The sequence below is a fragment of the Bolinopsis microptera genome, chromosome 3 (genome assembly GCF_026151205.1).
Source record: "Bolinopsis microptera isolate Bmic1 chromosome 3, MBARI_Bmic_1.0, whole genome shotgun sequence".
Taxonomy (NCBI): Eukaryota; Metazoa; Ctenophora; class Tentaculata; order Lobata; family Bolinopsidae; genus Bolinopsis; species Bolinopsis microptera.
This window is the reverse complement of record NC_087074.1, coordinates 5793687-5810914: the sequence shown is the minus strand read 5'-3', so window position 1 is coordinate 5810914 and position 17228 is coordinate 5793687. Positions and strand designations below refer to the sequence as shown.

General features: G+C 34.9%; 3 protein-coding genes across 3 annotated transcripts; all 3 read right to left on the bottom strand.

Annotated features, from left to right (window-relative positions):
* Positions 1 to 4467: 4467 nt before the first annotated feature.
* LOC134813126 (zinc finger protein 572-like) lies at positions 4468 to 6129 on the bottom strand. Its single transcript, XM_063820813.1, has one exon. The coding sequence runs from the start codon at positions 6127 to 6129 to the stop codon at positions 4876 to 4878; it is 1254 nt and encodes a 417-aa protein (XP_063676883.1). The 3' UTR covers positions 4468 to 4875.
* Positions 6130 to 6866: 737 nt separating this feature from the next.
* Positions 6867 to 8726, bottom strand: LOC134812902 (zinc finger protein 271-like). Its single transcript, XM_063820507.1, has one exon. The coding sequence runs from the start codon at positions 8708 to 8710 to the stop codon at positions 6986 to 6988; it is 1725 nt and encodes a 574-aa protein (XP_063676577.1). The 5' UTR covers positions 8711 to 8726; the 3' UTR covers positions 6867 to 6985.
* Positions 8727 to 9077: 351 nt separating this feature from the next.
* On the bottom strand, positions 9078 to 11479 carry LOC134812903 (zinc finger protein 681-like). The gene has a single exon (XM_063820509.1). It carries the CDS (start codon positions 11469 to 11471, stop codon positions 9873 to 9875), a length of 1599 nt encoding a protein of 532 aa, XP_063676579.1. The 5' UTR covers positions 11472 to 11479; the 3' UTR covers positions 9078 to 9872.
* Positions 11480 to 17228: the final 5749 nt, after the last annotated feature.

The following is a 17228-nucleotide window of genomic DNA, read 5'->3' as shown; positions in this document are numbered from 1 at the left end:
TACAATTTGCAACGACTCAATCATGAAAAATACCAAATAAATCATATGATCAAATTTGATTTAGCAATTAACCAAAACAGAGTACACTCTAAAGTTTGCAATATCGGTCAAATATTTGTTTGTGATAACCAACAAAATTTTGGAAGTTATCGACAATAATTGAAATTATCAGCGATCAAATGAAGAAAAACTGCTTGTGCTGATTTAAATAATTTGTTTTCTTTTTCATACGATTCATTGGTTGTAAGATTTTACAACATTGTCTCTAGGTTAGGTTGACTAAGTTAATAACTAAGTCAATAAAAGTGATCATTCCACGTGTATAAAATAATGAGTTAATTTAGGGCCAAAGTCAAACGACGATTTATTTACGAATTCGTACTTGGGCCATCAATTAATATTTTAGTTAATAACAGTGGCAGAATGAAAACCTCAGTTTTTGACAATTTTCAGTGGTCCAAGATTTTCAAAATCTAATACAAATTTTGAAGAGGCATATCTTAAAAATTTAACGTTGTCGTCATTGTCAAATAAAATCCCTAAATTCTATAGTAGTAGTACAGAGCTAGATGATAAAGAGAAATTAACATAACTGATTTTTAAAAGTTCCTCGAACAAAGCTTTCAACTAGCGGGTTTCTAGTGTATAATAATTTGTAACTACTCAATCATCAAATTATATAATAAAATATATTATAATCAAGCCACAAATTGTAGTTAGCAATTAACTAAAAAAGATTGCAATATCATTCAAATATATTTTTTGATATAACCGACAAGATTTTGGAAGTTATAAAAATTCTGTCCCAAGTAAATTGATCAAACATATTATAAATCACAATGCTGGCAAGCATAACCGTTGCCCTTATATTCACAACACTATGTACCCCCTATACTATTATGTCCCCTTTATTGTTTTCCAGGCATTAAGACTCATCGAAAGTAGTTCAGCAGGTATATTTAAGTTCAAAACATTCTAATTCAATGTTAAAGATGACAGGAATAAGAAATAGTTATGTGGAGGTTTTTAAGAAATTTGCGCAAAATACGCGCCAGCATGTTATACGAAATTAGGTAAAAAACCCAAAATCGCCATATTCAGGTGCCTTAAAAACCATGTTAAAATTGAGTTAGAGATCTGAAACTTTGCAGGGCGTCTAGACCTTGTCCAAATCGACTGTAAAAAAAATTTCATGTTGCAGGAGTATCGGGAAGTGGGTTTTCTGGAACCCCTGTTTTACAACAGATTGTCGTGAAGCTATATATATATGTATAGACGCTTTTGCAGTAAATTGTAGCCTACATTTAAGTGTCCGTAGATTCAAAAGTATAAAAGATACAGTCATTTCGAACCGCAGGTTTTAAAGATAATTGTTTATACTTTAGTTTACATTATATCGAAAAATAATTTATCGTCATCATCATCACTTGATGACGTCATCAATTTAAGTGTTTTTAAAACTTGATTTTTGACAAAATAACAACTTTTCAAATCGATTTTAAAGCATTAAGGAGTAATTTTATTCAAAATCTGAGGACATTTTCATCTTAGATAATTGTTTAAGCATTCTGAAAATCTACCGGAAAGTTTTCCTACCTTGCTCCTTCATAAAGATATTCGCTATTGAAGTTTGTGCTTTTTTGAAGAATAATTTTATAAAAACACAAAAGTTGTGAATTAGTATTCTCTGGTGTTGGGCTATCCCTTGGGTTGTGGAGCTCAATTTTGCTTCCTAAAGGTCTAAATTGTGTTATAGGCTAGTTTTAAAGTTGAAAATCGAAAAGTTGCACACGTGGGGACACGCCCAAATTCATTTAAAATAGCTAAAATCACTAAAAATTGTTATTTTCACGATTTTTACCAACTTTGGAGTCCCGTTGTGATCCAAGTTCTTTTTGAAATCTTCTGAAACTTTTCATGCTTATCAAACTATATATTAAATAACACTATGCAAAAATTTATGGTGATTCAATATTTTATGCGCACGCAACGTCCGCTCAAAGTTTGCACGTGCGAAAGGTGAGAATTTTGCTCATTCGTGATTTCGAATATATTCTGCTTTCCCACGATATTAAAATGGCATTATATATGAATTTAATGCCAACTTGAATGAGTAAAAAGTGCTATATTCAGTCTGTTATTGACAGATATGCCTACCTAAACACAAGGAAACGTTTTCAAAGGTAAAATTTCGAAATCGTTGAAATTACCTCCTTATTAAGATTCGACTGTGTAAATTATCCTGACATTATAATCAAAAAGAGATGATATTTGACCAAAACCCATAATCATGGGTAGAGTGAACCGCTGCCAGTGTCTCTCTTTTCCAAACAAAAGAAAATGATATTAATTTGAGGAACCGTCCGCAAATGCAAATTGATACCGAGAATGAAATCGGTTGCTCGCTTTTCCCATTCATTCACGGCTTACGTATTGTAATAAAGCTTATTGAATGGGAAAAGCGAGCGACCGATTTCATTCTCGGTATCAATTTGCATTTGCGGACGGTTCCTCAAATTAATATCATTTTCTTTTGTTTGGAAAAGAGAGACACTGGCAGCGGTTCACTCTACCCATGATTATGGGTTTTGGTCAAATACCGTATACTGTATAATGTTTTAATGTATTAACTAGCGAAGTTCTTCTTCCTGAATCCTGAATTTCTTGTGTGTCAGTTCGTGATTAGCAAGATTGCCCGATTGATTTGATTTATAATCACAAAAACTACAAAAATAAGGTTACTATGCTGTGTGTGTCCGTTTGTGAGCAGTAAGATCTCTCAATTGATTCGATTTATAATCACACAGACTGCAAGAATAATGTTTTTCTCCAGTGTGTGTCCGTTTGTGACGAGCAAGATCGCTCGATCGATACGATTTATAATCACACAAACTGCAAGAATAAGGTTTTTCTACTGTGTGTGTCAGTTTGTGAGCAGTAAGATTTCTCAATCGATTCGATTTATAATCACACAAACTGCAAGAAAAAGGTTTCTCCCCGGTGTGAGTCCGTTTGTGAGCAGCAAGATCGCTCGATCGATACGATTTATAATCACACAAACTGCAAGAATAAGGTTTCTTCCCGGTGTGAGTCCGTTTGTGAACTTAGCAAGATCGCTCGATCGATACGATTTATAATCACACAAACTGCAAGAATAGGGTTTCTCCCCGGTGTGTGTCCGTTTGTGAGAAGTAACATTGCCAGAGTTATTTGATTTATAATCACACAAACTGCAAGAATAAGGTTTCTTCCCGGTGTGTGTTAGTTTGTGACGAGCAAGATCGCCCGATTGACTTGATTTATAATCACACAAACTGCAAGAACAAGGTTTTTCTCCTGTGTGTGTCAGTTTGTGACGAGCAAGATTGCCCGATCGATTGCATTTAAAATCACAAAAACTGCAAGAATAAGGTTTCTCTCTGGTGTGTGTTCGCTTCTGTTTTTTCAAATTCTGTTTAGTCCCAGACGGAGAGGTTTCTCCAATAGATAGAGTTTCAGCCTGAATACCAAAATCAGACTCAGTAGGTATAGGAACAAGAGAATGCTTTCTTTTCGCAGGTCTTACATTCGATGGTTTCAACTTTTCTTTAGTCCCAGACGGTGAGGTTTCTCCAATAGATAGAGTTTCAGTCTGAATACCAAAATCAGACTCAGTAGGTATAGGAAAAGAAGAAGACTTTATTTTTGCAGGTCTTACATTCGATGGTGTTATCGCAAGATTACAGTTATCACACCAAAGTTCTTTATCTAAGTCCAAAAGTTCATCTTTAACCGGGACATCATAAAAACTCCTGACATCCTCAATCTTTACAACCTCACCTACTTGGTTGAAGTGTTCTGAACTAGCTTCAAACTGATTACACAGCACGGCTTCAGCTTTCAGATTGTTACTTCTGTCGTCTTCCTCACATTTACAATTTCACACTGATGATGACCAGGTTGAAGTAGTGTTAACTTGTTGGTCGTCTGTCATCTCTTCTTTGATATCAATCCCATCAAACCTTTCTGTTTTTTGAAGTGACATTCCTGATAAAAATGTTTGTATATTAATGTTCTTTACGTCTTAAGCGAACAGAATTAAAAATAACAAGATTATTTACTATAATTTGTAACGACTCAATCATCAAAAATACCAAACAAATTGTATAATAAAATTCCATTTTGCAAGTAACCAAAACAGAGTACTATCTAAAGTTTGCAATTTCGGTCAAATTTTTGGAAATTATAGACAATATAGATGAAACTATCGGCGAATCAAATCAGGATTTTCTTCCTTTTTCATATGACTCATTGGTTGCAAGATTTTACAACATTGTCTAGGTTAGATTGACTAAGTTAATAACTAAGTCAATAAAAGTTATCATTCTACGCGAATAAAATAATGAATTAATTTAGGGCCAAAGTCTAACCGCGATTTATTTACGAATTCGTACTTGGGTCATCAATTAATATTTTTCATTAATAACAGTGGCAGAATGAAAACCTCAGTTTTTGACAATTTTTAGTGGTCCAAGATTTTCAAAATCTGATAAAAAATGTTCAATTTAGGCTTTTATCAAAAGTCAACGTTTTTGTCATTGCCAAATAAAATCCCTACTTTCCATAGTAGTAGTACAGAGATAGATGATAAAGAGAAACTAAACATAACTGATTTTTAAGATTTCCTTGAACAAATCTTTCAACTAGCGAGTTTCTAGTGTATTATAATTGGTAACTAATTTTAATCATCAAATTATTAAATAAAATATGTTATAATGAAGCCACAAATTGTAGTTAGCAAAATTAACCAAAAAACGGAGTACAATCTAAAGTTTGCAATATCATTCAAATATATTTTCATTATATACTATATTATATAATGTTTTAATGTATTAACTAGCAAAATTCTTGCACCTGAATCCTGAATTCCTTGTGTGTCAGTTTGTGTTTAGCAAGATTGCCCGATTGATTTGATTTATATTGACACAAACTGCAAGAATAAGGTTTCTCTCCAGTGTGTGTCAGTTCGTGACGAGCAAGATCACTTGATTGCTTCGATTTAAAATCACACAAACTGCAAGAATAAGGTTTCTCCCCGGTGTGTGTCCGTTTGTGACGAGCAAGATTGCTCGATCGACTCGCATTGTAATCACACAAACTGCAAGAATAAGGTTTTTCCCCGGTTTGTATCCGGTTGTGAGAAGCAAGATCGCTCAATCGATAGGATTTATAATCACACAAACTGCAAGAATAGGGTTTCTCTCCTGTGTGTGTCAGTTCGTGATTAGCAAGAGTGCTCGATCGACTCGATTTGTAATCACACAAACTGCAAGAATAAGGTTTCTCCCCGGTGTGTGTCCGTTTGTGACGAGCAAGATCGCTCGATCGATACGATTTATAATCACAAAAACTGCAGGAATATGGTTTCTTCCCAGAGTGTTTTAGTTTGTGAATAGCAAGATTGCCCGATTGATTTGATTTATAATCACATAAACTACAAGAATAAGGTTTCTTTCCTGTGTGTGTCCGTTTGTGAGAAGCGAGATTGCTCAATCGATTTGATTTATAATCACACAAACTGCAAGAATAAGGTTTCTCCCCGGTGTGTGTCAGTTTGTGACGAGCAAGAGTGCTCGATTGACTCGCTTTGTAATCACACAAACTGCAAGAATAAGGTTTCTCTCCGGTGTGTGTTTGTTTCTGTTTTTTGAACTTATGTTTATTCCCAGACGGAAAGGTTTCTCCAATAGATAGAGTTTCAGCCTGAATACCAAAATCAGACTCGGTAGGTATAGGAAAAGAAGACTTTCTTTTTGCAGGTCTTACATTCGATGGTGTTATCGCAAGATTACAGTTATCACACCAAAGTTCTTTATAGTCCAAAAGTTCATCTTTAGCCGGAACATCACGGGAAATCCTGAAATCCTCAATCTTTTCAGCTTCACCTACTTGGTTGAAGTGTTGTGAACTAGCTTTAAACTGATTACATAGCACGGCTTCAGCTTTCAGATTGCTACTTCTGTCGTCTTCCTCACATTTACAATTGCATACTGACCAGGTTGAAGTATAAGTAGTGTTAACTTGTTGGTCGTCTGTCATCTCTTCTTTGATATCAATCCCATCAAACCTTTCTGTTTTTTGAAGTGACATTCCTGAACAAAATTGTTGTATAAATGTTATTTACGTGTTAACACAGAATTAAATATAACAAGATTATTTACTACAATTTGTAACGACTCAATCATGAAAAATACCAAATAAATCATAATATGATCAAATTTGATTTAGCAATTAACCAAAACAGAGTACACTCTAAAGTTTGCAATATCGGTCAAATATTTGTTTGTGATAACCAACAAGATTTTGGAAGTTATCAGCAATAATTGAAATTATCAGCGATAAAATGAAGAAAAACTGCTTGTGCTGATTTAAATAAGTTTTTTTCCTTTTTGATACGATTCATTGGTTGTAATATTTTATAACATTGTCTAGGTTAGGTCGACTAAGTCAATAAAAGGGATAAAAGTTATCATTCCATGTGAATAAAATAATGAGTTAATTTAGGGTCAAAGTCAAACTGCGATTTATTTACGAATTCGTACTTGGGTCATCAATTCATATTTTAATTGATAACATTGGCAGAACGAAAACCTCGGTTTTTGACAATTTTTTGTGGTCCAAGATTTTCAAAATCTAATAAAAAATGTCCAAAGGCTTATCTCAAAATTCAATGGTTGTCGTTAATGTTAAATAAAATCCCTACCCTCTATAATAGTAGTAACTACAGAGCTAGATGATAAAAAGAAATTAAACATAACTGAATTTTAAAAATTCCTCAAACAAAGCTTTCAATTAGCGGGTTTCTAGGGCCAGGGTATTATAATTTGTAACTACTCAATCATCAAATTGTCAAATAAAATATATTATATATAATCAAGCCACAAATTTTAGTTAGCAATGAACCAAAAAATGTTTACAAGTTTTCACACAAACTGCAAGAATAAGTTCATTCTCCTGTGTGAGTCAGTTCGTGACGAGCAAGATCGTTCGATAGATTCGATTTATAATCACACAAACTGCAAAAATAACGTTTCTCTCCTGTGTGTGTCAGTTTGTGACGAGCAAGATTGCCAGAGTGATTTGATTTATAATCACACAAACTGCAAGAATAAGGTTTCTCCCCGGTGTGTGTCCGTTTGTGAGAAGCAAGATTGCTTGATTGATTTGATTTATAATCACACAAACTGCAAGAATAAGGTTTCTTCCCGGTGTGTGTCCTTTTGTGAGCAGCAAGATCGCTCAATCGATTTGATTTATAATCACACAAACTGCAAGAATAACGTTTCTCCCCGGTGTGTGTCCGTTCGTGAGAAGCAAGTTTGCCCAATTGATTTGATTTATAATCACACAAACTGCAAGAATAGGGTTTCTCCCCGGTGTGTGTCCGTTTGTGAGAAGCAAAATTGCCAGAGTGATATGATTTATAATCACACAAACTGCAAGAATAGGGTTTCTCCTCTGTGTGTGACCGCTTGTGACGAGCAAGATCCCCCGACTGATTTGATTTATAATCACACAAACTGCAAGAATAAGGTTTCTCCCCGGTGTGTGTTCGTTTGTGAGAAGCAAGATTGCTCAATTGATTCGATTTATAATCACACAAACTGCAAGAATAAGGTTTCTCCCCGGTGTGTGTCCGTTTGTGAGAAGCAAGATGGCCAGAGTTATATGATTTATAATCACACAAACTGCAAGAATAACGTTTCTCCCCGGTGTGTGTCAGTTCGTGAAAAGCAAGTTTGCCCGATTGATTTGATTTATAATCACACAAACTGCAAGAATAAGGTTTCTCCCTGGTGTGTTTCAGTTTGTGACGAGCAAGAGTGCCCGATTGATTTGATTTATAATCGCACAAACTGCAAGAATAAGGTTTCTCCCCAGTGTGCGTCCGTTTGTGAGAAACAAGACTGCTCGATCGATTCGATTTAAAATCACAAAAACTGCAAGAATAAGGTTTCTCCCCGGTGTGTGTCCGTTTGTGAGAAGCAAGATCGCCCGATTGATATGATTTATAATCACACAAACTGCAAGAATAAGGTTTCTCTCCGGTGTGTGTCCGTTTGTGACGAGCAAGATCCCCCGAATGATTCGATTTATAATCACACAAACTGCAAGAATAAGGTTTTTCTCCTGTGTGTGTCCGTTTGTGAATAGCAAGAGTGCTCGATCGAATCGCTTTGTAATCACACAAACTGCAAGAATAAGTTTTCTCTCCGGTGTTTTTTTGTTTCTGTTTTTTCAACTTCTGTTTAGTCCCAGACGGTGAGGTTTCTCCAGTAGATAGAGCCTGAATACCACAATCTGACTCAGTAGGTATAGGAGATGAAGAAGACTTTCTTTGTGCAGGTATTACATTCGACGTTGTTAGCGCAAGATTACAGTTATCACACCGAATTTCTTTATAGTCCAAAAGTTCATCTTTAGCCGGTACATCACGGAAAATCCTGACATCCTCAATCTTTACAACTTCACCTACTTGGTTGAAGTGTTCTGAACTAGCTTCAAACTGATTACACAGCACAGCTTCAGCTTTCAGATTGTTACTTCTGTCGTCTTCCTCACATTTACAAGTGCATACTGACCAGGTTGAAGTAGTGTTAACTTGTTGGTCGTCTGTCATCTCTTCTTTGATATCAATCCCCTCAAACCTTTCTGTTTTTTGAAGTGACATTCCTGATAGAAATGTTTGTATATTAATGTTCTTCATGTCTTAAGCGAACAGAATTAAAAATAACAAGATTATTTACTATAATTTGTAACGACTCAATCATCAAAAATACCAAATAAATTGTATAATAAAATTTGATTTTGCAAGTAACCAAAACAGAGTATTATCTTAAGTTTGCAATATCGGTCAAATTTTTGGAAATTATCGACAATAGATGAAACTATTGGCGATTTAAATCAGGATTTGCTTCCTTTTCTATATGACTTATTGGTTGCAAGATTTTAGTAAAACAAAGTATTTTATTTATTAGCAGTGCAATCAAATCCTATGATTTAATTATAAGAAAATAATAGTATACTAGTATGTCACACCTATTTAACTGTTACGTTTGAGTAGTCGTCTTTACAACATTGTCAAAAATAGAGTAGAACACTCTAAAGTTTGCAATATCGGTCAAATATTTGTTTGTGATAACCGACAAGAAACTGCTTGTGCTAATTTAAATTCTTCCTTTTTCATACAATTCATTGGTTCATTTTACAACATTGTCTCTAGGTTAGGTCGACTAAGTTAATAACTAAGTCAATAAAAGTTATCATTCCACGTGAATAAACTAATGAGTTAATTTAGGGCCAAAGTCAAACGACGATTTATTTATGAATTCGTACTTGGGCCATCAATTAATATTTTAGTTAATAACAGTGGCAGAATGAAAACCTCGGTTTTTGACAATTTTTAGTGGTCCAAGATTTTCAAAATCTAATAAAAATGTTCAATTTAGGCTTATCTCAAAATTAAACGCTTTCGTCATTGTCAAATAAAATCCCTACTTTCCACAGTAGTAGTACAGAGCTAGATGATTTAAAAGAGAAATTAAACATAACTGATTTTTAAGATTTCCTTGAACAAATCTTTCAACTAGTGAGTTTCTAGTGTATTATAATTGGTAACTAATTTCATTCATCAAATTATTAAATTAAATTATATGTTATAATCAAGCACAAATTGTAGTTAGCAAAATTAACCAAAAAACGGAGTACAATATAAAGTTTGCAATATCATTCAAATATATTTTCTGGGATGACCGACAAGATTTTGGTTGTCTAAATTCTGTTCAAGTTAATTTATCAAACATACTATATTAAATAATGTTTTAATGTATTAACTAGCAAAATTCTTGCTCCTGAATCCTGAATTCCTTGTGTGTCAGTTTGTGTTTAGCAAGATTGCCCGATTGATTTGATTTATAATCACACAAACTGCAAGAATAAGGTTTCTCCCTGGTGTGTGTCAGTTTGTGACGAACAAGACTGCTCGATCGACTCGCATTGTAATCACACAAACTGCAAGAATAAGGTTTTTCCCCAGTGTGTATACGTTTGTGAGAAGCAAGATCGCTCAATTGACTTGCTTTGTAATCACAAAAACTGCAAGAATAAGGTTTCTCCCCGGCCCCGGTGTGTGTTAGTTTGTGACGAGCAAGTGTGCTTGATCGACTCGCTTTGTAATCACACAAACTGCAAGAATAAAGTTTCTCCCCGGTGTATGTCCGTTTGTGACGAGCAAGATCACTCAATCGATAGGATTTATAATCACACAAACTGCAAGAATAAGGTTTCTCCCCGGTGTGAGTCCGTATGTGACAAGCAAGATCACTCAATCGATAGGATTTATAATCACACAAACTGCAAGAATAGGGTTTCTCTCCTGTGTGTGTCAGTTCGTGATTAGCAAGAGTGCTCAATCGATTCGCTTTGTAATCACACAAACTGCAAGAATAAGGTTTCTTCCCGGTATGTGTCCGTTGGTGACGAGCAAGATCGCTCGATCGATACGATTTATAATCACAAAAACTGCAGGAATAAGGTTTCTCCCCAGAGTGTTTTAGTTTGTGAATAGCAAGATTGCCCGATTGATTTGATTTGTAATCACACAAACTGCAAGAATAAGGTTTCTCCCCGGTGTGTGTCAATTTGTGACGAGCAAGATCGCTCAATTGATTTGATTTATAATCACACAAACTGCAAGAATAAGGTTTCTCTCCAGTGTGTGTCAGTTCGTGACAAGCAAGATTGCCCGATTGATTTGATTTATAATCACACAAACTGCACGAATAAGGTTTATCTCCGGTGTGTGTCCGTTTGTGAGAAGCAAGATGGCCCAATTGATTTGATTTAAAATCACACAAACTGCAAGAATAAGGTTTCTCCCCGATGTGTGTCAGTTTGTGACGAGCAAGAGTGCTCGATTGACTTGCTTTGTAATCACAGAAACTGCAAGAATAAGGGTTTTCTCCGGTGTGTGTTTGTTTCCGTTTTTTGAACTTCTGTTTAGTCCCAGACAGTGAGGTTTCTCCAATAGATAGAGTTTCAGCCTGAATATTACAATCAGACTCTGTAGGTATAGGAAAAGAAGAAGAATTTATTTTCGCAGGTATTACATTCCATGTTGTTAGTGCAAGTTTACAGTTATCACACCAAAGTTCTTTATAGTCCAAAAGTTCATCTTTAACCGGGATATCGCGGAAACTTCTGACATCTTCAATCTTTACAACTTCACCTACTTGGTTAAAGTGTTCTGAACTAGCTTCAAGCTGATCACAAGGCACGACTTCTGCTTTCTGATTGTTACTTCCGTCGTCTTCCTCACATTTACAATTGCACACTGATGATGACCAGGTTGAAGTAGTGTTAACTTGTTGGTCGTCTGTCATCTCTTCTTTGATATCAATCCCATCAAACCTTTCTGTTTTTTGAAGTGACATTCCTGAAAAAACGTTGTATAAATGTTATTTACGTCATAAGCGAACAGAATTAAATATAACACGATTATTTACTACAATTTGTAACGACTCAATCATGAAAAATACCAAATAAATCATATGATAGAATTTGATTTAGCAATTAACCAAAACAGAGTACACTCTAAAGTTTGCAATATCGGTCAAATATTTGTTTTTGATAACCAACAAGATTTTGGAAGTTATCGACAATAATTGAAATCATCGGCGATAAAATGAATTAAACTGCTTGTGCTGATTTAAATAAGAATTTTCTTCCTTTTTCATACAATTCATTGGTTGCAAGATTTTATAACATTGTCTAAATTAGGTCGACTAAGTTAATACCTAAGTCAATAAAAGGTATTATTCCATGGAAAACAATTATGAGTTAATTTAGGGCCAAAGTCAAACCGCGATTTATTTACAAATTTGTACTTGGGCCATCAATTCATATTTTAATTGATAACAGTGGCAGAATTTTTCAAAATCTAATAAAAATGTTCAAAGGCTTATCTCAAAATTCAACGTTATCGTCATTGTCAAATAAAATCCCTACCCTCTATAGTAGTAGTACAGAACTAGATGATAAAAAGAAATTAAACATAACTGAATTTTAACAATTCCTCGAACAAAGCTTTCAATTAGCGGGTTTCAAGTGTATTATAATTTGTAAGTATTCAATCATCAAATTATCAAATAAAATATATTATAATCAATCTACAAATTGTAGTTAGCAATGAACCAAAAAAGGTTTACAAGATTTCACACAAACTGCAAGAATAAGGTTATTCTCCTGTGTGTGTCAGTTTGTGACGAGCAAGATCGTTCGATAGATTCGATTTATAATCACACAAACTGCAAGAATAAGGTTTCTCCCCGGTGTGTGTCCGTTTATGAGCAGTAAGATAGCTCAATTGATTCGATTTATAATCACACAGACTGCAAGAATACTGTTTTTCTCCAGTGTGTGTCCGTTTGTGACGAGCAAGATCGCTCGATCGATACGATTTATAATCACACAAACTGCAAGAATAAGAATTCTCTCCCGTGTGTGTCCGTTTGTGACGAGCAAGATCCCCCGAATAATTCGATTTATAATCACACAAACTGCAAGAATAAGGTTTCTCCCCGGTGTGTGTCCGTTCGTGAGAAGCAAGTTTGTCCAATCGATTTGATTTATAATCACACAAACTGCAAGAATAGGGTTTCTCCCCGATGTGTGTCCGTTTGTGAGAAGCAAGATTGCCAAAGTGATATGATTTATAATCACACAAACTGCAAGAATAGGGTTTCTCCTCTGTGTGTGATCGTTTGTGACGAGCAAGATCCCCAGAATGATTCGATTTATAATCACACAAACTGCAAGAATAGGGTTTCTCCCCTGTGTGTTTCCGTTTGTGATTAGCAAGAGTGCTCGATCGACTCGCTTTGTAATCACACAAACTACAAGAATAAGGTTTCTCCCCGGTGTGTGTCGATTTGTGACGAGCAAGATCGAATGATCGACTCGCTTTGTAATCACACAAACTGCAAAATAAGGTTTTTCTCTAGTGTGTGTCAGTTTGTGACGAGCAAGATCGCTCGATTGACTCGATTTGTAATCACATAAACTGCAAGAATAAGGTTTCTCCCCGGTGTGTTTTTGTTTCTGTTTTTTCAACTTATGTTTATTTCCAGACGGAGAGGTTTCTCCAATAGATAGAGTTTCAGCCTGAATACCAAAATCAGACTCAGTAGGTATAGGAAAAGAAGAAGACTTTCTTTTCACAGGTATTACATTCGATGTTGTTATCGCAAGGTTACAGTTATCACACCGAAGTTCTTTATAGTCCAAATTTTCATCTTTAGCCGGGACATCACGGGAAATCCTGAAATCCTCAATCTTTACAGCTTCACCTACTTGGTTGAAGTGTTGTGAACTAGCTTCAAGCTGATTACACAGCACAGCTTCAGCTTTCAGATTGTTACTTCTGTCATCTTCCTCGCATTTACAATTGCATACTGACCAGGTTGAAGTAGTGTTAACTTGTTGGTCGTCTGTCATCTCTTCTTTGATATCAATCTCATCAAACCTTTCTGTTTTTTGAAGTGACATTCCTGATAAAAATTGTTGTATAAATATTATTTATGTCTTAAGCGAACAGAATTAAATATAACAAGATTATTTACTACAATTTGTAACGACTCAATCATGAAAAATACCAAATAAATTATATAATCAAATTTGATTTAGCAAGTAACCAAAAACAAAGTACACTCTTAAGTTTGCAATATCGGTCAAATATTTTTTTGTGATAACCAACAAAATTTTGAATGTTATCGACAATAATTGAAATTATCAGCGATAAAATGAAATAAAACTGCTTGCACTGATTTAAATAAGAATTTTTTTCCTTTTTCATATAATTCATTGGTTGCAAGATTTTATAACATTGTCTAAATTAGGTCGACTAAGTTAATAACTAAGTCAATAAAAGGTATCATTCCATGTGAAAAAAATTATGAGTTAATTTAGGGCCAAAGTCAAACCTCGATTTATTTACGAATTCGTACTTGGGTCATCAATTCATATTTTAATTGATAGCAGTGGCAGACGCTCCTACTAAATCGCTCGCCCAAATTTTAAGAAAATTATTGTGAAAAGGCTCTTTGGGCATGAAAGTGATCTAGATCGGTTTATTTTTGGACGCTGATTCCGAATCACCCCCCATGACGTAGGGTTAAAATGCTTCCCTGGATAGCTATGGGAAAAACCGTTTTGGTCACGTGACAGGCTAGTAAAACGTGAATTCGATTATTTAGGGCTCAGGTTAGGGTTAGGGTTGTGGTTAAGATTATGGATAGCTTCGGGGTTATGGTTAGGGTTAGGGTTTATGTAAAACCGTTTTGTACGGTTGCAAAACCAAAAAACTAAAGTCACGTGAAATTTTTGGGCGAGCGATTTAGTAAGAGCCAGTGGCAGAAGATAATCAGATTTTCAAAATCTGATAAAAATATTCAATTTAGGCTTGCGTCTCAAAATTCAACCTTGTCGTCATTGTCAAATAAAATCCCAACTTTCCATATTAGTAGTACAAAACTAAATGAAAGAGTTTGTCAACGAAAAAGTGGAAAATATTTACTCTGCCATTAAAAATCATGCTGCAGATAAATGACATTCTACTTAAACATTCAGGACCATTTCACTTGAATTTTCCTAAAATTTGGGCGAGCGATATTGTACGGGCCGTTCCCCTGGCTTATGCAGGTCTAGTTTACACACACATATATATATATATATATATATATAGTTTGTAGTAGGAGCGGCAGCTAGCACGTGACACAATGCAGCCAATCAGAGTGCAGAAATTTGCAAAGTTAAAGTGTATCATGTTCATTAACGAATAAAGATTATGCAATTAACCGAAATGACATAGGCTGAGCGTGGCCCAGTAACCAATCAAAGTGCTCAGTGCAGAAATCTGCCAAGTTAGAGTTTCAAATTTTTGATCGGGCCAAAAATCACTATTCTGGAAATTTTAAAATAACTCATAATAAAATAAGTTACTCTTTACGTTTTCTTAAAAGGGAAACGTTTATATTTTTTAAAGGCGCGGCGAACATTCCGCAAAAAACCTTACCTGGGGACCTCAGGCTATCATGTTCATAAACATAAAAGAATAGAGATCAGGTGGAATGACAGGCTGAGCGCGGCCCAGTAAAATAAACCGGAAGCTCACTATGTCTTTTAATTTTGTAGTTAGCCCCAGCCCTGGCCAATAAAGTTTTTTGGGAGGACGCGGACGTCACCACACCGACATTCGACACTGGACACACCACGCGAATTATTATTTTACCTATGGTGCGCTTTCACATATTATGTTCACAAACAGAGATTCGGCGGAATGAACATGACAGGCTGATTTTTGCTTCGCGTATATAATATTCAAGATCGTTGCTAGCTCTGCTTCGCCGCGCTTACGAAAAGCAACGATAGCTCAGTAGATTGACATCGTCAATTATTATATTACGGGTATAATTTGTTATCACAATGCTGGCAAGCATTACCGTCGCCCTTATATTATATTCACAATACTATTTGAGTATTTACCCCCTATACTATTATATCCCCTTTATTGTTTTCCAGGCATTAAGATTCATCGAAAGTAATTCAGCAGGTATATTTAAGTTCAAAACATTCTAATTCAATGTTAAAGATGACAGGAATAAAAAATAGTTATGTGGAGGTTTTTAAGAAATTTGCGCAAAATACGCGCCAGCATGTTATACGAAATTAGGTAAAAAACCCAAAATCGCCATATTCAGGTGCCTTAAAAACCGTGTTAAAATTGAGTTAGAGATCTGAAACTTTGCAGAGCGTCTAGACCTTGCCGGCAAGTGGGTTTTCTGGAACCCCTGTTTTACAACAGATTGTCGTGAAGCATATATATATAATATATATGATGTATAGACGCTTTGGCAGTCAATTGTAGCCTACATTTAAGTGTCCGTAGATCCAAAAGTATAAACGATACAGTCATCTCGAACCACAGGTTTTAAAGATAATCGTTTAAACTTCAGTTTACATTGTATTGAAAAATAATTTAACGTCATCATAATCACTTGATGACGTCATCAAGTTAAGTGTTTTTAAAACTTGGTTTTTAACAAAATAACAACTTTTCAAATCGATTTTAAACCATTAAGGAGTAATTTTATTCAAAATCTGAGGATATTTTCATCTTAGATAATTGTTCAAGCATTCTGAAAATCTACCGGAAAATTTTCTTACCTTGCTCCTTCATAAAGATATTCGCTATTGAAGTTAGTGCTTTTTTGATGAATAATTTTATAAAAATACAAAAGTTGTGAATTAGTATTCTCTGGTGTTGGGCCATCCTTTGGGTTGTGGAGCTCGACTGTGCTTCCTAAAGGTCTAAATTGTGTTATAGGCTAGTTTTAAAGTTGAAAATCGAAAAGTTGCACACGTGGGGACACGCCCAAATTGATAGAAAATTGCTAAAATTACTGAAAATTGCTGTTTTCACCATTTTAATCAACTTTGGAGTACCGTTGTGATCCAAGTTCTATATGAAATCTTCTGAAACTTTGCATGCTTATTAAATTATATATAAAATACTGCTATGCAAAGATTTACGGTGATTCAATATTGTATGCGCACGCAACGTCCGCTCAAAGTTTGCACGTGCGAAAGGTGAGAATTTTGCTCATTCGTGATTTCGAATAAATTCTGCTTTCCCGCGATATTTAAATGGAATTATTTATGAATTTAATGCCAACTTGAATGAGTAAAAAGTGCCATATTCAGTCAGGTAAAATTTCGAAATCGATGAAATTACCTCCTAATTATTAATATAAATATTAATGAAGTTATGAGTTTACATTTCGGCTTTGTAAATTATCCTGACATTATAATCAAAAAGAGATGATATTTGACCAAAACCCATAATCATGGGTAGAGTGTACCGCTGCCAGTGTCTCTCTTTTCCAAACAAAAGGAAATGATATTAATTTGAATAACCGTCCGCAAATGCAAATTGATACCGAGAATGAAATCGGTCGCTCGCTTTTTCCATTCGATCACGGCTTACGAATTGTAATTGGTAATAAAGCTTATTGATTAGAAAAAGCGAGCGACCGATTTCATTCTCGGTATCAATTTGCATTTGCGGACGGTTATTCAAATTAATATCATTTCCTTTTGTTTGGAAAAGAGAGACACTGGCAGCGGTACACTCT

Coding starts and splice junctions, on each gene's coding strand:
- LOC134813126 (XM_063820813.1), bottom strand. CDS start 6,129: ATGTCACTTCAAAAAACAGAAAGGTTTGATGGGATTGATATCAAAGAA.
- LOC134812902 (XM_063820507.1), bottom strand. CDS start 8,710: ATGTCACTTCAAAAAACAGAAAGGTTTGAGGGGATTGATATCAAAGAA.
- LOC134812903 (XM_063820509.1), bottom strand. CDS start 11,471: ATGTCACTTCAAAAAACAGAAAGGTTTGATGGGATTGATATCAAAGAA.